Source organism: Nylanderia fulva, unplaced genomic scaffold (assembly GCF_048542155.1).
Source record: "Nylanderia fulva isolate GAGA-0341 unplaced genomic scaffold, ASM4854215v1 Scaffold12, whole genome shotgun sequence".
Classification (NCBI taxonomy): Eukaryota; Metazoa; Arthropoda; class Insecta; order Hymenoptera; family Formicidae; genus Nylanderia; species Nylanderia fulva.
This window is the reverse complement of record NW_028189409.1, coordinates 5,687,537-5,712,451: the sequence shown is the minus strand read 5'-3', so window position 1 is coordinate 5,712,451 and position 24,915 is coordinate 5,687,537. Positions and strand designations below refer to the sequence as shown.

At 37.7% G+C, this 24,915-nt stretch overlaps 2 protein-coding genes across 9 annotated transcripts in view; one reads left to right on the top strand and one right to left on the bottom strand.

Annotated features, from left to right (window-relative positions):
* Window positions 1-18,500, top strand: part of Skeletor (DM13 and DOMON_DOH domain-containing protein skeletor) — a 20,948-nt gene extending 2,448 nt beyond the window's left edge. For 5 of the 8 annotated variants that reach the window (XM_085479479.1, XM_085479475.1, XM_085479477.1 and 2 more), the window contains 15 exons: window positions 1,669-1,955; window positions 2,235-2,436; window positions 3,311-3,615; window positions 8,238-8,375; window positions 8,999-9,071; window positions 9,241-9,349; window positions 9,883-10,045; window positions 10,431-10,690; window positions 12,876-12,975; window positions 13,109-13,293; window positions 13,505-13,807; window positions 13,889-14,063; window positions 14,295-14,488; window positions 14,710-14,934; window positions 15,013-18,500. In XM_085479479.1, coding sequence (XP_085335605.1) covers window positions 3,531-3,615; window positions 8,238-8,375; window positions 8,999-9,071; window positions 9,241-9,349; window positions 9,883-10,045; window positions 10,431-10,690; window positions 12,876-12,975; window positions 13,109-13,293; window positions 13,505-13,807; window positions 13,889-14,063; window positions 14,295-14,488; window positions 14,710-14,934; window positions 15,013-17,067 — 4,065 coding nt within the window. In that variant the 5' untranslated portion in view covers window positions 1,669-1,955; window positions 2,235-2,436; window positions 3,311-3,530 and the 3' untranslated portion in view covers window positions 17,068-18,500. Of the gene's footprint in view, window positions 1-1,668; window positions 1,956-2,234; window positions 2,437-3,006; window positions 3,063-3,310; window positions 3,616-8,237; window positions 8,376-8,998; window positions 9,072-9,240; window positions 9,350-9,882; window positions 10,046-10,430; window positions 10,691-12,875; window positions 12,976-13,108; window positions 13,294-13,504; window positions 13,808-13,888; window positions 14,064-14,294; window positions 14,489-14,709; window positions 14,935-15,012 lie in introns of those variants that run through there. The other 3 variants (XM_085479481.1, XM_085479480.1, XM_029308145.2) reach the window with 3 other exon arrangements.
* LOC114935239 (DDB1- and CUL4-associated factor 10 homolog) lies at window positions 18,200-24,915 on the bottom strand. The gene is made up of 6 exons (XM_029307989.2): window positions 24,006-24,915; window positions 23,770-23,883; window positions 23,479-23,676; window positions 23,180-23,351; window positions 22,876-23,091; window positions 18,200-22,797 (listed from the first exon to the last, which is right to left on the bottom strand). The coding sequence occupies exons 1-6, from the start codon at window positions 24,209-24,211 to the stop codon at window positions 21,604-21,606; spliced, it is 2,100 nt and encodes a 699-aa protein (XP_029163822.1). The 5' UTR covers window positions 24,212-24,915; the 3' UTR covers window positions 18,200-21,603.

The following is a 24,915-nucleotide window of genomic DNA, read 5'->3' as shown; positions in this document are numbered from 1 at the left end:
CTGATGCTGCATTTATCTATATACTTGATCTTCGTGCTGACATATTTCCTCATAATTATTCATTTATAATTAGACAATTATATATACATATATGTATGTAGTTGCGTTATCGAACTATTATATTGTGTCTAAAACTGCAAGAGGAGACTTGCGATGAAAATAATAGCGTAGATTTTAATGCGAACAGAAATGTCTCTCTCTCTCTTTAATAATTTATTTTTGCAACTTAACGTAATAATCGGGCTGTTCGTTGCACTTTCTGCAGAAACCTCGTTCTCACATCTCCCGTCCTTTTCTCGACATTGCGGCAAGAGAAGCGACGTTATTGCGTAAAGATACCGTTTTTGCAACGTCGTGCCAATGGTGTCGGTTCGACTTAGTTAAGGATTTTTAGCAATCTGTGATCCCTTCTTCCGAATCAAATATACAGACTACAATCGAATTATTATTGTTTGGAATTTTTAATTCGCCACGCAGTTTGTATATTTTTAATGATTAAAGTCCTCTCATTTGCTCTCGAGAATTGACTTTTGCTCTTATTGAATGAGCACTTGTTCTTATTTAAAGGCATTAAACCTCACTCGATTCAGTGTTAATAATCGCGATAGCCTTCTCAGCATTCCTCTATTCTCTCTTTGCATCCATCTCTCCTGTCTAATTTTCCTCGTAACGCTAACTATATTAGTTGCACTTTGTCAATATTAATTTTTAACAATATATGTTTGTTGTGCGAATATGTCAATACGACATCTTTATATTTCACGGACATTCTTTACAAATAAGATGATATGTCATCTGTCAATATAATTTTTTTTGCAGCATCAGCCACTTTCTAAAATGTGTACGACATGTGAATGAACAGCATGATTTGCGATTTCTGCAAAAAAAAATTTAAAAAGGAAAAATTTGCAGATTTTGTTGAACTTGATAAAAAACTAACTTTAAAACTAAAATAAAAATAAGAATATAAATAAAATAAAAATCAAATAAAGTAAAAAAATATACATGTATTCTTGATAGATGTTTTCTTTGAGGAAGGAAAAATGTACATGTTTCATATTTCAACTTTGATTAGTATATACTAAATTTGTACACTAATATCAAATATCCATAAAAGATGATTGTTTTGTGCGTGGATGATTATGATGAGCATTAGAAGCAAGTTGAATTGAATAAGAAACGGTATAAGCTGCCTTGATCCATGAAGGTAGACCACTGCTGATGGATCAGCAATCATGATTCAGCTTCAGCATTTACGATTTACCCTATACGACAAACTTTCACTATTCTCATCTCATTATACCGGTAGATATAGTCATCCAAACAAATCTACATCTCTCGGATACGCTTGATCGCTCTTGAAATTTGACGGTGAATCCTAGATGCTTTATACAAATGTATCTTTTCTTCTCGAGAAACTTTATAAAACAGTTGGTTTACGAGTCTTCCAAGATGATTGTTTTAATATTTTACTTTAAATGAGACACTAGATGAGTGGAATCTTCCACTTGAGAAAAAGCTTACATCGCTATAAAGCCATATATCATGACGTTATTAAACGTCAAAATAACGTGTGCTTGCTATTTGGGCTTTTACTTTTAAAAAATGCAATCTAAATATACATACATTTTAATAAAACCAATAACAAAAATATTTTCTTGATTCCAGGTAGGACGTCGTGTGATACAAGAATACTTAAAATATGTACAACGCATCCAGTAAGACGTCGTGTCATTACATATGTATATGTATACCTTTGCGACGTGTGGTGCGAAAGTGCGTGCGGGATTAGACAGCTGTGGTCATTCTATAAGAAACTATCGAGTGTCTGCCAGAGAGCACCTACACGAGAAGGAGGAAGAGGACTTTCGCTCGTTCGTTATTCCAGCGCGGATTGTATATATTCTTGGACACGCGTTTGAGCGCTCGTTAATTTTTTTCTTCTTTTTCAAATGGTAAATCTGTTATTCTTACTATTATATATACTGTCTCGACTTTCGGTGTTGGCAAAAAAAGAAAAAAAAACACGTTCCACGGCGAATATGCCGTCATAAGTTGCAGATCATTAACATTTCCGGTTTTTAAAAGCGATATATAGCTGCAAACTTTGAAACTATTTTTGATCATCTACGCGAGATGTTACGTATATCGAAAAATTTTTGTTTAGTGATATATATGTATAATATTCTCAGCTAATTCTATTCTAATCCCGACTTTTCTTTCCTTCCTGACAGTGCGGCGTAATAAGATGCGATGCAAGAGGCGAGACGAAAACACGAAAACGATGACAATAAGATGTGGTTTTCAGGTTGGCTCGAAATGTCTTGATTTCTGCCACGAATACAACTCATAGCCCGCATACCAGTTCACCCATGAAGGAATGGAAAGCAACTTTTTGCCATGTCAACTCCAATAACTCGCGGAGAAGATTTGAAGGTGCGTTTATAAAAGATCTAGAAGATAAAAAATAATCAATGTATTGTAACAAATCTCATCACTTCGCTAATGCTTACTAACATCGAAAAATGGTTTGTGGTACAAATAGAAAAAGAAAAGAAAGATAGAAATTGAAGATTGTTTTTGCGAAAATATCTTCATTTACAACGATGAAATTGCGCCTCATCGCGCGGTATTGCAAAATGAATATCTCGATGGTAACCGCGTTACATCGTCGAGAAGAGCCGCATATTATTGTGTACAGCTTGTAGCTCGTCATAATCGTCGAGATTAGTAGGATCAGACTCGCCTTAAATTTTCGTCATTTGTAATTCTTGGTGGGAGAGAAAGGAGAGAAGGGGGTTTAATTAACGAGACGCGAAACGCGTTCATCAACGCGCGAGTAGAATCTAGAACGCAAACTCCTGGGGCAAAAAAAAAAGAAGAAAAAAAGAATCACACGTCGCATTACGACATTATACTCTGTCGAGTAATGTTAAAAGCAGCATCAAACGCGCGATGCGCTCACTCTGGAAATATTCACCGAGTCTAGGCAAGCATCCCACCGTGCGATGGGGTAATATCGTCGTCGTCGTCGTCGTCGTCGTGATGACAACGTTGTAATTGTACGTAATGCTGTAAAATTTGTCACATAATTGCGGCCGCACGTTCGCGAACGCAACTTGCGCGCGCGCGTTCACTCTTTTACGCGGATTATTCTCACGCGCCCGCGTATCTTCTCAGGGTAAAAATATACGACAATACGTCATTTTATCTCCCGTTTATGAAATCTCTCACGCACATTATCGCGTACTTCGATCTTTCCAGGATGATATATCGAATATGTATGTAAATCGGTTTGCCAACATTGCAGGATCTCTCGTTGAGAATCGTCATCGGGGATCAAGCAAGGTGGACGTCGGGACTTTTACCCTGTGTGCGAAAAGCTGAAAAGTCTTTCCCATTAAAGAGAAAGACAGAGAGAAAGGAACGGGAACGGTGAAGCAAGGCGAGCCGGTGATCGCGTAGTGGGACCAACAAAGTTACTTGGATCGACAACAGATACTTTTCTCGCCAGTAACCACCAGGACACCATGACGACACGATCGCTCGCATCGTCCTCGACACGACGGCCAACTGTCGGTCTAATCGTCGCGTTCCTCCTCGTCGTAGCTGCACGTAAGTCTTTCCTCGAATGAATATCGCTCCAATTAATAATTTCTGAAATTCTTTATTTTGAAAATAATCGTGACTCCTTGTCATCCTTATAATCGTGATCATCTGATCATTATACCGCAGCCGCACAAATGTGTTCAATTTTTAATCAACGAAAATAGATTACGTTTAAAAATATAAAATGAATCTGTTTGAATTTTTAGTCAAGGTTTTTCGAAAGAGATTTCTTGTATTAGATTTCGATCTGACATAATTGTGCTAAAGTTGATTAAGATCTTACACTCTCGAGATCGGGACTCTCATCGTGTAGCTCATCGAGCTCTGTCCTTGATGAAAAGTGAGAAGATTAAAGACCCCGCGATATCGAGTTATCCTCATCAGGATATTATATATTCTCGTACATGAAGCAACAATGCTACTGGATTATATAATATGAATATATATATATATATATATATATATATATATATAATGTCTATATATTTTTTCTGAAAGAAAATCGTCGTCTAAAATAACATATTTTGACATAGTTCTCGATATAGGTTTCCGTCAAAATTTTAACCTGGAACTCTCCATCGGAAAATTACTTCCCTGTCGCATTATTCGGGCTAATTGGGATATCCGCACGCGATTTTGCAGGCTGTTTCGCTGTCCACTCTACTTACACCGCTAACTTGTGCGGCCTCGCATCCTAAGAGACGACTTCACGCTCCGCATTTTTCTGCATGTGCTATTTTTAGCGCGAACTTTAGAAAGCAAGGAGAAATCATATGATTACCCGAACTTGTAATTAGCAATTACTTGATCTAAAAACTAATGTTGCTCTGGCGCCTTCGTGTGTCGTAATAATAATAATTAAAAAAAAGACAGAAGTAAATAAACCGAGCGCACGGAAGAAAGAGGTTCTTATGCGAGTCAGAAATGGATAGAATAATAATATACTCGATGTGGAAATCTAATCGAATTTTAATACGCGTCACTGTAATCGGAGTAATCCTATCACCGGACGGAAGTTACAAGTCACCGCTCCAAATGTGTTTTATACTACAAATCCGTATATTAAAGTCACACTAATATATACATACATCAATAATGATGATGTAGAAAACGTATCACAAACTTAAAAAAAATTTTTTTATTTCTTATATAATTTTTAAAGATGTACAAAGATGTAAAGGAAACAAAGTAGCATTGGAAATTAAAATTAATGTCGTTGTCCGAATAGTTGAAATTGAACAACGTAACTGGGCTTTGATAATTATATGCATAGGAGCTCGTGCGTTAACGTGTATAAAAATATGTGCGTGATAATTATGTGAGATTTGCAAATCGAGAAGGAATCTCCGCGCATATAAAATGTGAAATTCCGAAACTCGGAAAGAGGATGCGAATCTTTCTGTATGCGAGGTCGGCAACGAAAACGAAAGGGCGATAACACCGCACCGCGTCGGCGGACCCCCTGACATTTCCAGGCTTCCAGGAGGTGAAAGCGGGAGGCGGATAACCGTAATTGGCCATCCGTGTATATGATACGAGTTCCGAGTCCGCGATGTCGCAATCGTGTCATGCCAATAGCATTTTGCCGCTGGTCCAAAATATTCGCGAAATAATCTCCGTATTTCGAGACGAGGCGACACCTTATTCGAGTTACACTGTTGGGAGCAATAGATTATTCTTAAATTTGCGACCGTAATTAATTCTTTCCTCATCGCGCAAATTATGCATATTAAAGTTACTTAAATTTACAAAGTACTGTAACACTGAAAAAAATGTATAGAATTTGAATAAGTATTTATTTCAATACTGCCAAATAAATCATTTATTTGAAACTAAATAATTATATTGATTTGATGTGAAAAATATTTATAAGAAAATTTTTTTCAAAACGTATAAATATTTATTTGTTTCAAATAAATGATTTATTATAGGCAGTATTGAAATAAATATTTATTAATTTGTTATTATACTTGTTTTATAATATAATTGTGTGTTAATGAAGAAAGTAAATCACAAAACTCGTAAATCACAAAAAATTGCATAAATAACTTAGAGTGTGTATATTCTTTACATTATCGAGCGTTATTTTGGCTCTAATGAGAAAATGGATTGCGGTACTTTGTATATTTATAGTAACTTTGATGCATATTTAAATATTCGTCGTTTCTTTTTTTCTCATTTATAAGAATCTTGTTAATTGATTTCATTCGTGACATTTGATTGTTTTTCTCTAGGATAGAAGTTATAATTTTAGTCAATTTATCATTTTCTTCGAGGATTATTAATTTAGTTATCTCATTAGGTAGATAATGTTATGCTTACATAAAATGTGAAACTAAGAGCATTTTAATTCTACTATCTTGTAAATAGCTGAAGAATATCGTTATAATACCATCATACATAATCGAGAAATTCGGAGAACCTATGATTTGCATACGGAAGCGTTTTTGCTCCCACATTTATACATAAATCAGTAATCACGCCGGTAAAAAGTCGAGTATTTAATCGACTTGGTATTTCAGATCAATTATTTAACTCTGAAAATTAACACATCATTCTCTCTCTCTCTCTCTCTCTCTCTCTCTCTCTCTTTTATTAGAATTTTTGAATTAAATTTCAAAATTCATTCTAAGAGTTTCTAAAAAAATTGCGAGTTAAATCATCCTCGAGCAGTTTCGTTCCGCAACTTGTCCATCAATTCTAACATCTCGAATGCATTCGTGAACATTTTGCAATCCTCGTTCGTTGAATCGAATTGCGGAAACGCAACCGCACGACCTTGATTAATGCATGTAGAATCGCCAATCTTCGTTCGTGCGTCGACATTTCTGGATGGATGGATGACAGCCGTCCTTCTACGGAATTCTAACGGTATACCCGGGACGAGCAAAGGGTTTCCCGATTTAATGAGCTATGGTAACATAACCGATGTATCCGAGTCCCGCGATCTATCAATGGAAACGTGTGCGGCCTTCGTCGTTTCAAGGCATTACTTATCTAGTACACGTGATACAAGTATACAAACATACGCCGTTTCGAGAATCGACATTATTAGTTCCTTCATGAAGCAATGTCTCTCCTTCTTTTTCTCTTTCTATTTCTTCCTATTCTGTGTTTTAATATTTATTCTTTTATATTAGATATGTAGAATTTTTAATATTGACTCTGTTAACGCACTCTGTTGCTATTTCATTTAGTCGTTTACTCTCGAGATATCTTTCCCTAGAGGTTCCATGTAAAAAATGTCCTGCTTAAGATTCTATTCAAGATCCCAAAAAAATTTGAGAAACGTCGATCTGATCGCAACCGTTCCAGATGAACTGTCAACGTATCGTGATCGGACGCGACCACAAACGATTCACTTGGTGAGAGCCGGGATGCAGGATCCGCGGAACCTAGTTTTGCGTACGAGCACGAGGATGTACCAATCGTAACGAGTGCTCGATCAATCGTCAGCCAATTTATTCTCTCGTAGACGAGGTATATCGGTTACCGTTATCCGGCTACCATATTTGGGAACACATATCCATCAACAGCATCCTCGAGAGCAATAAGAGAGAGAGAGAGAGAGAGAAGAGAATGGAATATATTATTCTAACAAACTCACAATATAAACTCGCGCATTATTACATATAGTACCGGTTTTTCCGCAATCGTCCTGTGCATATAAAGCTGCGATCGTCCGTAGGATGATAAACGCGACTGCAATGGTATGCGGAGGTACACGGTATTGTCATTGTCATAATGTCCATAAGAGGAATATTTTTTTATATTCTACAAATTAGACGTCAATTAAATGCAAAAAAAACAGACGTAGACTGAAATTTGCACTATCATTATTTGCCGACAATTTGATGTCCCGAAGGAAGCATATTTTATTTTTAACTATGTTCGATGTAATTACAAGTTTCAATATTTTATATTTTTTCTGCAATATTTATTAATCTCTTAGTTAATCAAAATGTGTAAAACATATATAAATATATTATAGTCAGTCAAAATAAAACAAAAATATATTTATATACATATTTTTTACTTATTTTGACTGACTATAATTTTATGCATTTTTATACAAATAGGTATTTTATAAAAATAATATTTTATGTGGAAGGATATATTGATCAAAGTATACTTGATCAAAGAAAAAATGTATGAATTTTATTTCTTATAATACATGCATATGTAAATGTGTATAAAAAATGTATTGCAATATTTTGTACTTTTAAATTTCATATACAGTCCAACGCGAAATGTGCAGTTTCTTTTTTCTAGCAATTATTCAAATGCGTGTAATATCGTATGTAACTCGATAATTGATTAATCGATTATTCAATCTCACAACATTGTATTACACTTGTTGCTAATTCCACTATAATTACGCTAATTCTCTGTGATTTATTAATGTTGTCGTTAATCCGGATCCTCGTAGAACGTAAAAAACAACACGATAAAAAATTTGTCGCGATGTTGGAAATTATTATAGAGCGTACCGAGTTGCACTTTCCATTTTACGCGGAATATCTTACTTATTCAACTAATATTTAATTACGCCAATTGAATATTACTGATTTGATTATTGAATACTACTGATAATAAAATCGATTAATATAAATTTCGCTTTTTCACAGAAATATGCAGCGGAGCGTATTATGGGAAACTGATCGGTAAGCTGTCTGAACTTCATCACGGCGTGAGCGGCGAGGTTTACGCGGTTGACGCAAGGACACTATTCGTCAAGGACTTCACTTACGATGGCGAAGGTCCAGGTTGGTACATCGCGTGAATTCAAGTATCGACAAGAGACATACTAATTTTTTTTTAATACGACATTAAGAATATTTGCGTATTTTGAAGGAAAGAGGGCTAACTTGATTGTTATTTTTATCGGTATTTAATTATTTATCAAATGAAATTACGTTAATTGTCGTATTCCACTATTGCGTAATTGTGATGAAAATTTGCATAACGCATTTTGATTTATATTTTAATAAAATTATGTTACACACATGATTACGCATATTCGAACATTAATTTTATAGTAAACCATAATACTGATTTTCCTCTGCTCGTTAATTTTTGAAAAGACGATGGAAAAATTGTTGGGGAAAACTTTCCCTCGACCTGATATAAACTGACCGCGATCAGTTTTTCTGTGCCGGAAAAACTTTCCCAAATCTCTCTGGCACGCGTACTCCTGATGCGCAAACAAGCTGAGAGATGCCTGCTCTAGATTAATAAAGATATCTAGATGCTTATTAGAGCTTCACAATCTGAAACCGTGTAACGTGTTTCTTATCTATTCGCTCGCACCACCTTGTTCGTCATCATTAACAGTGGGAACTTTCCTTAAGGATCTTGTTGCGATAAATGTTTATCGTTCTCTTTCCAGCCGCGTTTTTTTACGCCGGAAACAGCAAGGGACCAGGTAACGGTGGCTTCCGGGTGCGTGACGAACGCGGAACGTAAGTAAAACCGATATAAATAAAATAATACATTTAGAACAAAATATTGCTATATTAATTAAATATGACTTGCTGATGAACGTAATTAATTGTCACATATAAAGTAATAATAGCCATATTTTTTGTTAACTTCAAAGTCGTTCACCTTCCTTTCGATTTTATTCGACAGTACAAACGTCCTTAAACGATACCGCAAGAAGGACATCACATTGACCTTACCGGACGGCAAGACCTTGAACAATATCAAGTGGTTTTCGGTTTGGTGCGACGAATTCTCGGTAAGTAACGGATACGCATGCTCGTGACCTTGGTCCGCGCAATATCAGCTGTGTGTACTTGCTCGTTGCTGGGAACCGGTCATCATTTTCTCGAAGTGCAACTTTCACACTCGTACAGTCGCTTGGATCCGTCGCGCGTTAAGTGAATGGAATATACAATCCGATATATCAAGCATCGTCTGATAATTCTAGGCTTTGCCAGGATATATCCGGGATTAGACTTTAGAGTTTTCCGATAAATAATTATTAAACTCTTCATTAAAAAAATAATAAAAAGCTCGGCATTTCAAATTTTTATTGTCACTCGCTATTGTATTTTATTCCTTTCGAGTTATGTTGGTTGATTAATTTAATTATATATTAAATTAAAACTAAATTATATATTATAAATTAAAAAATAGATCATGATTGAAGATTGATAAGCTTACAGATAAACAAAGAATGAATGTTTTAATTTTATTTATATATATTATATAATGAATATCCTGCTTTACATGATAAATTTTTTTGCAAAAAATTATTTTTCTGTTTAGGTGAATTTCGGTGACGTCAAAATACCACGAGGCTTCGATTTTCCGAAACCGCAGAAACTAAAGTCATTGAGTGGCATACACGGTGTCAATTCCGAACCGGTTGTCATTGTAGATGCTCAGACTCTTCTGATTCCCAACTTCAGTTACGACGGAGAAGCACCTGGCAAGTTATTTTTAATCATCATTAATAGTTTTAAATTTCAAACATTAATAATAAATAACTACTAATTAACTTAAAACATTTGCAAGACATTAACATCTTACATAATCGAGAAATACCCTTTCAAGAGAAAAGTTGAGTTCTTTAATTTTATGTGGCAGACAGTGTTTTGCATAATTTATTAAATCATTAATTACAATGATGGATGAGAGATGACTTATCCTTTTAATTTCTCAAAAATAATTATAAATAAATTAATTCATTATTTATAACTTTATCAACTTTATAATGTTATAAAATTAAATTAAAATACTTATTATTTATAATGAATAAATTATTTATGTTGCGCACAAGATTGACACACATAATAAACAAAATTATTTTGCAGATGCCAAGTTTTGGGTAGGCACCGGTTCGACGCCGTCATCGCAAGGTATCCGAATACCCGATGAAAACGGCAAAGTGGAGCCGTTGCGTCGTTACGATCGCAAGACGATCGTCCTGACGTTACCAGGCGAACTGACCGTTCATCAGTTCGGTCATTTCGGAGTATGGTGCGAGGCATTCGCCGTTGACTTTGGCCACGTGAAAATTCCGCAGAGTCTGAACGTACCGCCGTCCCTGAAAATGCTAGGAGTTTCGCCACAGGTATGTCAGACACGTTTTGATTCAAGTGCGATGAAGGGAGCGATGAAGAAATGTGTTAGCACGTATCTGTTGTAGTGTGCACTATAGTACATTACGTGCGATTATTATTTCGCGTTCCTCTTCTCTTACCCCCGACCACTTGACTTTGACTGCTTCGACTGCGAGAACGTGAGATCGTCTTCTGCTCTTCCGAAGTTTCGCAAAGAGATTTTTCGTTCGTTTACTCCGAATCTCAAGGGGCGATATCATTCTTCAATCTCACAAAATAATAAATAAATTAATTTAAGCCTCCTGGATCCTCGCCACGGGTATGTTAGCTTGTGACGTCAGAGAAAGCACACATTGAAAATTCTTAGATGCCATTTTTAAATGAAAAGATATTTCGATGAAACAATATTTTAAGTGTCATTTCATCGAAATATCTTTTTATTTCGAAATGACATCTTAGAATTTTTAACGAGTGTTTTCTCATCTCTAACGTCACAATTCCAACTTAGTCGGCGAGGCGACAGGAGCCTTAATGGCAAAGAAATTCGATTTCAAACGACAAATTTCACTTCCTCTCCTTGTTGGTTCATGGAAATAAATACCCTGTCTCTGTCCTTGTGTTGCAGAACGTGCATCGCGGAGGGCAGGGACAGTTCGGGGCGCTAACAAGCGCATACGAGATCTTCCCTTTCGCTTCCTCGTCGCCCACTCCTTTCGCTGTCTCGTTCGCGGGCTCGCTCTCGCAGCAACAACAGCAACGTCCGACAACCTATCGGCCGCTCCTCCGTCGAGACGATCAGATTCAAGTAGTCCGGGCCGTCGAGGACGCGCACGCACTCGAGCAGCTTCGCTCCCAGGCGCAGACCCCCTCGGCTGAGGACGCGCGCTATCGGAGCCATTATTATCGCGCGAGCGACGAAACGTCGCCGTCCTCGACCTCCTCCTCGATCTTCCGGCAACCCGCGACCGCGCGTTCGCGCCCTCGATTGACCGACCCGCAACAGAATTCGTACGCGAGGCTCTTGCACTTCCAAGGGGATAGGAGAATCGACTCCTTCGTGCGTTACTGAATATGATTGACCGTGCGAATGCGACCGAAACGCGGATATTTCTTGTATCTCAGTGTTATTTTCGTGAACGCGCAAAGATACCCTACTCACTTTTATCGCACCTAATCTATTAAGAGATTACTTACTTCTTATTTAGGAAATTTCCAATTTTCCAACATTTTTGTCCTTTTGCAATGATGTTTCTTTATTATCTGAAACGCATAAAATTATATGAGTGACTAATAATGGGTTAATTAAAAGCCTAACATGGTAATTATGACGCAAATTATTCTTTTTTTGTAAAAATAACTGTTTATTTAAAGCGACCGTTTCGGTCCTATTTTTGGACCATCCTCAGTATATAATTAATTATTAAATTAAAATATTAAAGCAATAATAAATTTTAATTTTTAAAAAGAAAGAATAATTTGCGTATTAATTATTACGCTGAGTTCTTAATTACTACGTTAGACTCTTAATTAGCCCATTAATACACATGTTTTAATATATATATATCCAGAGCCTTTTAATTCTTTATATAAAAATCTATTTTATTAATGATATAATTACATATATGAAGAAGGAAGAGATTTTATTTTAATTGGGAAGAAAAAAGATACAAACTATTTATCTTTTCTTTTTAATCGTATAGGCTCTGCTATTCGTATATGCATTATATATTGTAGGCTTATATTTTATAATCGTGGAAAATGTGGAATTTCTTAAATAGTCTTGCTTTGATTAATCTTTTTATATATAAAATTTCACTCGCACTATCCGTGTGTGGGAGAAATCTTATAATTTTTTTTTATATACGTATATATTTTATATATGTATATACCTATTGTGAGTGATATCTAACATGTACACACATAATATATATGTATGTATATATATATATATATATATATATATATATATATATATATATATTATACATATGCACACATATTCGTTCGCGCGCGCATGTGTGTACTATATATTTTTGATATTTTTGTACTCATTTTCTACATGTACATTATACGTCAAATAAACGTATTTTTTACATACAATTCAAACTTTATATTTTAATATGAGCAATCAAATCATCTTTCAACATGAAATGTCGTAACTGCAGTTTTCGATCATTTATAATTATATGATTTCAGTCAAAACTTAACTGCGAAGTTCTCGACGACGGCTTGGCTTTCGAAGTGCGATGGGCCGTAGCCGGGGACAGCATAGTTGTCCAGCTCGTAGCGAAATTAGGTATATATAAATCTCCATATATTAATAAGCGAGTCGTCGCTCTGCAAATAAAAACATTTCTTTTGAAAAATATATATATGGTAGAGTTGAAATATGTAAATATGTATAATTATAAAAATTGAATTACCAATAGATGCCGAACAATATATGGCCTTCGGATTATCCGCGGATCCGGAAAAGAGCACGATGATCGGCGGAGACGTCGCCGTAGCGTGGGTCGACAAGCGGACCTTGCAAGGATACGCCGTCGATTACTTCCTGGACGCCAAATCCCAGTGCTCGGGACGCCGAGGCAGTTGTCCGGATGCGCGAATCCTGGTACATGCAAACAGATCTGCGCTTCAAAAGTTTTCAAGTTGTTATTAGGCGCTTTTCTATTAGTGACATAAATTGACACAAATCGACACAAGCATTATTCTCTCTTTTCTAACATTCAGGAATAATGAAAGAGATGGAATGTTACTTGTGTCAACAGGAACAGCACCCTTTGTCGTGCAGCAAAATAACAACTGGTTTTTTTCATTCGAAGGAAAACACGGAGTCGGTGCGATTATTGAACGCGGCGATGGTGAATGGCTACAGCATCGTTACGTATCAGAGACCGTTGAAGGCCAGCGATGAATTGGACCGTCCGATATTGACGAATAGATCCCAGGCCGTCATCTGGGCCATCGGACCATTGAACGAGCGACAGGAGGTCAGTTTTCACAGCCGCTACCTGAAGACCGATCGATTCATCGAGTTCAGCAGACCCCCTGTCTGGAACTGTCCTATGCCTGATCAGGAACAGACCTCGACTTACGGCGAAACAGAAAGCGACACTCACGCTCTTGTAAGTTGTTGCAATCGAAACGATATAATTAGAGAGGGTGTTGCATATATACTTTCTTTGCAAAAAGATATTTTCAAATAGCAGCAGGTTGTCAGCGCTAGCCACAGACCGCCACGTTTGCCGGCGACTCCTGCACCGGCGCCTACGAATGACGCTTGGGAGATACCGCCTATTCAATGTCACGAGCCAGATGATGGTGTCTTTTATGCGCAGTTGGGACCCACTGGAGGAAAACACGGCTATCCAGCTATTACTGGTAAAGAATTATACTTGCGAATGTTATAGCATTAGAAAATCTCATGTTTTCCTTCTTTGTTATATGATATTTTGATTAGCTCTTCAAATGGGTGTAGTTAGGCTTTCACAGAGTTGATCAAAATTCGTACAACTTACTCTAGAGCCGTTAGGTGCTCCGTGAGAAAGTATTGCGAGAAAGCTGTATCTGTATTTGTAGTCCAAACCAGTCCTTGCTTCACTTTCTCTCTAGGTCACGTCGGTTGGGGAATCTGTTGGTACATCAATGGATTGTTGATACCCGAGATTAATGTGATTCGTGGCAAGAGATACACTTTCGTCGTGGAAGGTGGCTCAGATTCGGAGGTACCGGCGCGTTATCACCCGTTCTACATCACGGATGATCCGATAGGCGGTTACCAGCACAAAACGGCCGAGGAGAAAGCGGTAAAGAAGGATCCCTCTTGCATACAAAATTCTCTAAAAAAAAATTAACTTGCCATATGATTTCTTATTTTAATTTCTCCGTTAAGTGAAGAATCTAAAAGCTTGTCTAAACATCTTTGAGATAGAAAAGATGTATGAAAGTACACGTAATTTAAAAAGATTTTTGGATTAAACAGAGTTATTAATTTGTAACGACTTCTCTTCTCGTTCGACTTTGACAGAAAGTAAAGATATTTGCCGGTGTGCGACGACAACGTGGTAAGGTCATCCCCACCGGCACAGGTCGTCTCTGCAATTGGGTGCACGACCAGAATCAACCAGAGGCGGATGACTTTGTGTCTTTTGGAGCTTATCAGCGCACTCTGACCCTTGAATGCGACCATGGTGAGCCGGGTATCGTGGAATGGACGCCTGACGAAAATACACCCGACACGGTGTATTATCAGGTAATATAGTTACGCACATAAAATATGATAAAATATCTCTGGATGAATTTCTAACTTTATGAAATTATTTTTTTTCAGTGTTTCACGCATCGTTACTTAGGTTGGAAAATCAATGTTCTTGACAGCTGCGACGTCACCAACGAGCCATCGTCGTCAGCCAGTGAGAAGCACGAGGTGTACGTGGAGCCGGCCAAGGGTCGTCAGGATGAGCCGGCGGATCAGGATCTAGAATACGGCGCTAGCATAGCCGTAGCAAGCAAGGTAACACCACCAGAGGAGTTTCTTCATCAACAGCATGTTCATCATTCTCACCGCGATTACGGTCATCGTTATCCCCATCATACGACGACTAACAGCAAGTTAAGTGCCTCACATTACCCGCAGCTACTAACGAATGCCAATAACAATTACGATCGCTTACAATCATCATCATCATCATCATCATCACCGTCCGAAGCACGTCTGAAGGACGCGTATCGCGACGAGGAAGCTTCGCAACGAGAGCAACATCGGCCGGTCACGAAAACTAACGAGAAGTCGTCGTCCCTTCGTGCCGGTCATCTCACGGAGCTTGGACGGGAGCAGATTCAGCAGCAGACTTCCACTAACCAGCAATTGTCTAACCTCGTTGCAGATCACCAACGACCAACTTCATTGAATCACGGGACAAAGTTGTCTTACGTAGGGGTGGCCAGCAACAACCACGGCCAGTTACAATACTCCCGAGCACCGCATTATTACGCGAACAATAATCATCACTACGTTCGCCATCAGCTTTCTCCGCCTCTTCCTCGTTATCATCATCAACACGAACCTCCGAGGACCCAACTGATGATCATACGCCGACCGGTGAGTCCGGTGACACTAACGCGCCGTCCGATGTTGCAGACTTTACAAACAGCTAATATGATACCCACAACGAACGCCCTGTCATTGCCGTTCCCGTTGTCATTATCACTGCCATCACTGCCATCACTGCCATCCTTATCTTTGTCGTCGCCACCGCGGTCGATCTTCATCGAGCGCAAAAAGTCTGTTTATCGACCGCCTGCTATCTCGACAACAACGACGACGACGACGACGACGACGATGTCGTCGAAAACGGCGATCGACAAAGAGGCTAATCAGCTGGTCGAGAAACCCACAAAAAAAATCGATACGAAGCAACGCGCGAAGCTCGAGGCGAAGATAGGCTCATCGGACATCACCGCAGAAATCTCCAACAATCTTATGGATCCACCCTCGTGGAAGCTTCTGAAACCCGCACGCAACACCGGCTTTGATCCTGACTCCATCGTCATCGAGGGTGGCTTCAAGCCAATTATCAGAAACGTCGTAGACACCGCGCCTGATGTCGCACAGAAGAAGACGGACGCAAATAAAAGTACGTGGCACGAAGACGACGAGCAAGTCTACGGGAAGCGTCCAGATTATCGGACAATCGACAAGTTCTCACCTGTCTTTATGCCATCGTATCCCGTTGCGACGACATCCACCTTCGATGGCAGGAAGCGAAAGAAGAAGACATCTCCGGCGCGTTACTCAACAAGGTTCGACGACCTCGACGACATGGAGATGGCAGCCGATCTCAGACTGGATACTTACTACCTTCCGCCGTTCGCGAGGACGCGACCCGAGCAGCTACCATCGCCTTCCTCCTCCGGCGTGCTGATCACTTATGACGGTAAGAAACTCAAGGATTCCACCGGCCTGGCCAGGTCTATCTCCAACATCGAGCATCGCGACGGCAAGGGCAGACTGACCTCGGACTTGCTCAGCAGAACGCCACAGTTTGGTAAGTTTCAAGGCGAGCTTCCTCCGCTGATTCCCGGCGAGATGCGCATCAACGGCTCGTCGTACGAGAAGAAGTATCGTTTACCGGACGCGGATCTGCCGCTTCGCCCCGAGCTCCTGCCCAAGACAAGGCTGACTCTGGTGGAGAGAACGAAGAGATCCACGCCGGAGGGAAGTCGAACGATGTCCAGCGCGGACTTTCAACGAGACGACTCGTACAGCGACAATCAGGGTCGCCGGGAACGCGAACAGGTCGAGGCAGCCAGCGGAGGAGCGACGCTTTTCAGTAATCTCGGATCTATCGTACTGATGACGATCGTGGCGTATTGCGCGATCTGAACTCGTTGAAGGCGTCCTCGTGTTCTCCGATTAAGATATATGCATATCATCAGTAGGATCCTCGCAGGATCGTCCGAGTGCGTCTTTCGCGCGTGAGAATATAGGACTCGCGTTCAGAAATAATAGACGATATACTCCAACTTGCGTTAACCCTGGGGAAGGCCTTTACTAACATTATGAGAAAACCCACTGGTTTCCTATACAAGTAGTACAATCCGCCTGTCGAGCTCTTGCGTCTCGCTCTTCTGGTATCGCTCTCTCGATCGCATTCTCTTCGCATACCCAAGTAGCAAACTGACGTCATTAGACGTCACTTGACATCCCAAGTAGCAAGCGTGCGTTATTTTGACGTTTAATGACGTTAGCTTGCTACCTGGGATCATTAGAAGTCACTTTGACATCTAATGACGTCATTCGACATCCTTCGCGCATTCAAGTAGCAAACTGACGTCATTAGGCGTCATTTTGACGTCATTAGACGTCACTTTGACATCCCAAGTAGCAAGCGTACATTATTTTGACATTTAATGACATTAGTTTGCTACCTGCGATTATTAGACGTTACTTGACATCAAAATGGCGTTTGCTTGCTACCTGGGTAGCCACTAGCTACTGTGAACAATGTAAAAGTACAATCGACGGCTTCTTTTTTTTTGTATGGCTTATGTAGACATTTTTACGACGCTTTTTTAGATATTATATTATTATATCTGGAAAAAAGGATTAAGTATATGTCCTTTTGTTCTTCGATCGAGGCGCGAATTTGTTTTCCTATATTAGACAACGGAATTGTCATGTCTGGAAACACACAGTGTGAAAATCCGATCGAGACGTTTGAAGATGTCAACTTAGAACCAAGCGCCGGAGGCGTTTGCAGCAACAGGTATTTGTTGAGTTTTGCTGGAATTTTTTTATCTGTAAATAAGTTGAAGCAATTTTGTTAATAAAGGTAATCTTGACACAGGTCACCAAATTGTTGTGCGTATATTAGCTCCTAGTTTTTAAGAACAATAATCGAAGAAAAATATACACATTCTTCCGCGCGCGATTTCAGTAAAATTACTTTAATTAAGTTATGCTTTAATAGAATCTGCAATCGACATTAGATATAAAAGGAGAAACTCATGCGATATACATAATTACGATGATATATTTTATTCCATAAGAATAGAAAACAAATGTTATACAAAATAATCGATACACAAAACGTTAAAATTACAATGTACGAAAACCAAGATTGAGCCATTTTGTCACCAAAAATTATCGAGAAAAAGAAATAATACACACACAATCTTCAATTACTGTCTCGTCATACCCTTGTCTATTGCACATACGTTTTTACATTCTTACGAAATTCCGTACACGAATTTAAGTACATACCTACGAAAGGAAATGATAGATAGTTTTACATATATGTACCAAAATCTGATTAATTTCTGCAAAAATATAAGCGTAAAAGCACACACACACAGGCATATCCACGTCCGCGCTGCAGATTTTTAAATTAACATTATTAATAATTATAATTATAAATTAATTATAATTAATAATTAAACCTATTAATTATAATAATAACATTAAGTTAATAATTATTAAAAATAAAGTTAATTATTTCAAAGCAGAATAAAATGCAGAGAATATTTTTAGATTAAATTTATACACAGAAAGAGAATTTGTTCATGAATTTTATACTTATATAATATTAAACGGAAGAATAAAACGTAAAAAGAACTTTTTTCAACATATATCACAAGAGAAAGACACAATTTCTCACTGCTGACGTTATAATCTGGTATTGTGTCTGTATTAATAATTTTAAAAAAATTTCAAAGTATGTATATGTGGATAGAGAATACATATCGAACAGCTAAATAGAACACTTTAAACGCGGATTATTCTTAATATATGTAACCGCGCGCATATTTACATATATATATATATATTATAGGATATATATTTATATATCCCTATAATATTATATAAGTTATACAAATATAATATGAACACTCGGTTAATTATTTTCTTACAATTTTAAGCAATAATATACAAACTTTACACCCAGTCACACATGCGTTCTCGATGATAAAATTTATATCTATAAATGACAGAGTTTTTCTATACATTTACAATTAGTATTGCATGTTATTATATAATGCACTATTGCGTACATGTGTATGTTTCGCTCAATTAATTTTAAATTTTATTCCGTATATATCGTAAATATGCTCAATGAGAATTCTCTTCTTAACAAACTGTTAGTTATGATTTTAAAGATATCTTTAAAAAAAGCAAACAAACATGTTCTCTTCATTAATAATAAGCGTTATAAATTATAACGCCTTTCAAATTTTCACTTATAAAAGTACCATAAGATATTAAAATATCATCTATCGCAATATTACATGACTGTATATTGCAATTTGCCTTTCTAAAAAATTTAAATTTTAACATTCTAAAGGTGTTCAATATACAGTATTGATCGGAAAAATATATTTTCTTAATTATATAATTCTTGTAAAGAGTTGCAATTTAAATTTTCGAAATTGATTTCCAAATTGTTTTCACAGATTCTTTCAATGAAAACATTTTTATCAACATTATACTATTATCGTAATATAACATGTACAATATAGTTGTCAATTTTTATGATCTGTCAATGCGCGTGTTTTCGAAAGAAAGTTAACAGATATGCATATATATATACATGCAAAGAAGAGGATGTTCCGCATTTTCTACTATTATTAGTGATAAATTTATTAGATATACGACAATTTTGATAATCTCTCATGAGATTTTAATTCAGATTTCTGTAAATAAAAATAATAATTAGAAAATTTTTTATACATTCATTGAAAGTATAGACAGTTCATACAATACAATCAAAGCAATCAGTCTCGTTTGCTTTCTATTAATCTCACAACATAATATACACGTACAATGGAGCGTAAAAAAATATAAGCGCGCGCTATAAATATAAATATTACGATAAACATTTTAACAAAAATCGTGGAATCAATTTTCTCATTTCATTAAAATTTTGCGATCTTTGATAAAATGTCAATATTTGATCGAACATTTTATTTTGCTTGTCTCTATTGATATACTATATATTTGATTAATAAATAAAAGTACGATTCCTAATCAGGCATACATATACAATTTCAAAGAAATTAAACGTACTAGAAAAATAACAATCTTTGTACTTCATCAATGAAAGTAAAAGATACATTTTTTTACATAAGTATTTTTTTTATATAAAGTATTTTTTTTATATAAAGTGTATTTGTGAGGATTCTAAATAAATCAAATAAAATGAAGTAATTAAATCAGAGAGAATAGTTTTTCTTGATCAAATTGTCTCTGTTAAATAATAGACTCGTGTCTTCTGATATAAACATTCTTTATACTATATAATATGTCACTATATATACATAAACCTAATTGTTTAAATCATAACTTATAAATTTACATCAATATAATATATTTGATGCTTAGAGCGTCAAATGCGCAATAAAGACAAATTAGTTCGATTCCAATATTTTACATTTTATATTTATAAATCGTAATAGACATTCGCTTTTCAAACAAAATTATACTTGAAACTTTGCAAGTCGAATAAATTTGCCCTTCTCAATTCACTTCTAATAACGACTAGAGAAAATATATTCCCACACATTTTGTACGAGAAGTAAACACAATCGTTATAAATTGCTTTTAAGTTTAAGCGTAATAGCAATCAGAAAAAAATTAACTATTATATATTTTCCAGAAAAATTTCACGTAAAAAGATACAATCAACTGATACATAAAGTTGAAAACTGCTAGATCTAATGAAAAGATAATCTTGATAACTGAAAATAAGCAATTTTACTTCTTATTCGATTGTTCAAACAAAAAAAAGATCATAAGAAAGGCTTGCTTAGTAAGAAAATAAAATCGAAAAATTAATTACATTATTAACGTAAGATTCTGATAACGCATTGTTTTTTGTCGATTGTCATTGTACCATTAGCCACAATTATTAGATAGCATTGAAGCATTGAATAATTGTTTATCCAATATATATTATACCATATATTTATATAAATCATGCAACCACAAATGCATTATATATGTGGAGAGAGAACTGAGAAATATGATTTTTTTAGCATCTTTTCTTCTTTTTTACTTTTTTTTCTCTAAATATAAAATAATTATTTTGTAAAACTTGATTTTTTAGATCAACGTGCGAAATACAACTACAATAGTAGAAAATGTGGAACGACCTATTACAAGTACATAAAAGTCAAATTATATGGATATTATATATATATATATACACATACATATATATATAAATAATATAATTGTATATATAATTATATAATTATAATTACATATATATATATAAAATATATAATTATATATAATTAACAAAAAAATTTCTCACAGATCGATCTTTTCTAAAGCTGCAAAGTATATCAAGTATCTACCAAGGGACCGCGATGAATGAAAAATAACAAAAAGTATGTCTATAAAGATTAATTATCAATTTAGCTAAACCACCGGCTGATGCCAGACAATTTTCCCGCTGAGGCAGCCGGATACAAACAAATAGTGTTTGGGTGAGAATTTCGTGCTAACCACAATATCGGAATGACCAGTGTGTGTCGCTAATTCATGAAGCTGCACAGACTCGTTGGCGGGCGGGACGCAATTAGACAATTCGGCGCAGTCGCTCGAGAACGCCAGTAATCGTACGCCGTAACCGAAGGGCGAACATATCAATCTGCCATCCGCGGAGAAGCAAAGTTCCTTGATATACCCGGAACCGACGTTCGGCTCCTCAATATAGTGCGTCAATCTGGGTGTGTTCTGATGGATCTTGTGGTTCCTCGGGATCGCGTACATAGCTTGTAGAGTCTGCCGGTTCTGCAGATTCTGCACCCGAGCCCGATCGCCGATTATCACGACCGTGTGGGACGAACGAGGAATATTCACGCTGACGCCGTTGTTGGATCTGGAAAGCCAGTCCCTCCTCTCGGCGCCCGGGTAAAATTCCCTCTCGCGTTCCCTACGAAGTCTCGCCTCCCTGATCGCCACGAGCGCTTCCCACACGTCGCCCGTACTCACATGCAGCTCTACGTTTCCAGTGGAAAAGTTGTCGATCGCGTTACGCCGCCGCAAATCTATCCGAGAGTGCGGTCTGGGCGATCTGTACTCTCGCGTACCCTCCCGATCCGCTTCGTCGGCAGATGCCGAATTGTCATTATTGTCGTCCACGTCGTGCCGATCCTCCGATCTGTCATCGTGGTGATTCGTCGGGTTCACCCTCGCGTCGCTGGCGGAGCTCGTACTGACCTCGAGCATGTCGAAGTTCGACCTCGTCGCGTTTCTATCCGGACGAGGGTTCCTCGATTGATGTTGTAGATTTCTGTGGGTCGTTGTAGTCTGCCAACCTGTCGCCCTCGACGACGGTCTGACCGACGATGGCGCGGCGTCCGTGGACATGCGAATATGTGGCTCGAACGAGTTCGATCTCACGTCCGACGATACATCGTGTACTATTCGAGGGCGATTCGTATTTTCTATCATGAAGGAAGACGTGATTCCCGAACGTGACGGCTGTGACTGCGGAAAGTCTTCGAACTCTTCCACGTTCAAGCTCGTCAAACGGCCCTCTTCTCCCTCGTTGACTTGCTCCCCGATGCTGGATGGTTCGCGTTCCTGTATATCGTGAATGCAAGTCCACTGTAGAGTGAAAGAGAATGAGTTAAATAGGGTTTTCTTCAGTCAAGATGGAATGGTTTGAATAATCCGAAATCAAACCTCAGATTTCTCTCCGATGCTGACGTTTCTAGACAAGGCGCACCATCCTTGAGGATGAACTTGTAAACTAGATATTACTTCAGCGTCGTCGCCCGCGGGAAAATCGGTGAGGAACTCGACTCTATTGTGGGGACGGCCGTGAGCAAAGAGGTGTGTGTAACTAGCTGCAACTGGTATAGTAGTCTGCGATAACTGCATTAATCTATACATATTTGGCTGCAAGAATAAAATTATAAGAATTTAGGGTCATTGGATTTATAAGATCATTAAATGATTTTGATGGAGGGGTAATAAGGGCTCTTACCTTGAATCCAGCCAAATCCTGACTTAGTGTACTGAGTTTAAGATTGTGTATTATAATGAGATATCCTGAAGTAGTGCATATTAACATTTTGCTAGTATCCGGAGTAAGTCTTGATCGCATTAGCCCATTTGTATGAAATACACGAGTAAAGACAAAGCTATTCTCTGTAAAACTGTGAAACATACATTGCAAAAAACACATTATTACAATTACAATCATATTATTTTATCACATTGTATCATTTTATAAGTGTAAATGAGGAAAAAACTGCATAGATATTAATTAAACAGTGTGTTTACCTATTTATATCCCAAGTATATATGCTACCGTCGAACCCACTGGTCAATAATAGACTATCATTTGGACTATATTCTATATTTTTGACCCAATTAGAGTGTCCCTGAAGAGTCCTTATTCTTTGCTTTAAGTTTCTGGCATCCCATAAAGCAACTGTACTATCATCAGAGCAAGTTGCAAACATACGTTGATCCAGAAATCTAGTCACATTGACAACATCACGTGTTATACATTGTTTCTTTATCAAACAAGATTTCTCTCACAAAGAATCTAAATAAGAGGCTCTTACAAACCTTACGCAATTAACGCAGTCATTATGAGCATTGTCTATCGCATGTATCAACTTCCTACATAATGGGTCAAACATTAAAATACTTTTCTTCTCACATGCCGCTAGCAGGAGAGACCTGTAACATTGATCGGAGATCAGCAAAGCACATAAATACAATTTAAGTTTGAACAAACGTCGCATTTGGAGCTCAAGAAAATTAATTAGGATACATAAGAGTTTACAGATGACATTACTGACCCGTCTGGCGAATATTCCAAATTAAATACACCGCCGTGTCTTGCGGCGGTCAAATTGTCCCCGTGATCCCACGAAGTGATGGGCTGTATCGAGGAATAGAGGGTCTTGTGAAAATTGTCACTGTGGCCGAGCGGGAATTTTACACCTAGCTCGCGTTGCCTTAACCAAAGACTGTTCGGCGTTTGCTTGATCCTTATCTTCGGCATTTCAGCCAGGCGTTAAATTTAACCGCATTCACTCGAACGTGTCCCGGGAGGCTGCAGGAGATGCAGAAGCGCGATGTGGAATGAGGGATTTAGGGCGAATCCAAATCCCTCGCGAAGATGCTTTATTCTCGAAACTCTGTCCGATCTGTCACAATACTACCTACATATATATATGCATATATATTTCTCGGGATCTCGTGCGACCAGTCAGCTCTTCAAACGGCGATTAGAAACAGCTGATTTTGACAGATGGAACTCTTTCGCTTATTCTTACGCCAAACTCGCGATTATCATTCCACGGAGGGGAATCCGAAAAGTCTCACGACGCTGACGAGTGATCGCTGATTCGGGGGTTTCGACGACGAGGCTAGGTTAAGTCCGAACCCTACGCGCGATATTACACGTGACTTTCCGCGCACGTCTCCGCCTACGTTGTGGAGTCGCGCGACACACGACATGCGATAAAAGCAGCTCGAAAATAGACAACGGGGAAATTCGATTTTCGCGTTAGCATACTATCGAAAAGAAAAAAAAGGATTCGACGAGAATTCGAATCAATTTTAAAAATCTGACATAACATAAATCAGCGCCATCTTTGTCGAAGATTGCCTGTCATCGCGTCGAGATACACATTTTTGACATTAGACTGGCCATCGCGGGAGAACAATCAAAAACATTTTTAAATTCATGTTTTTTTAGAAAGC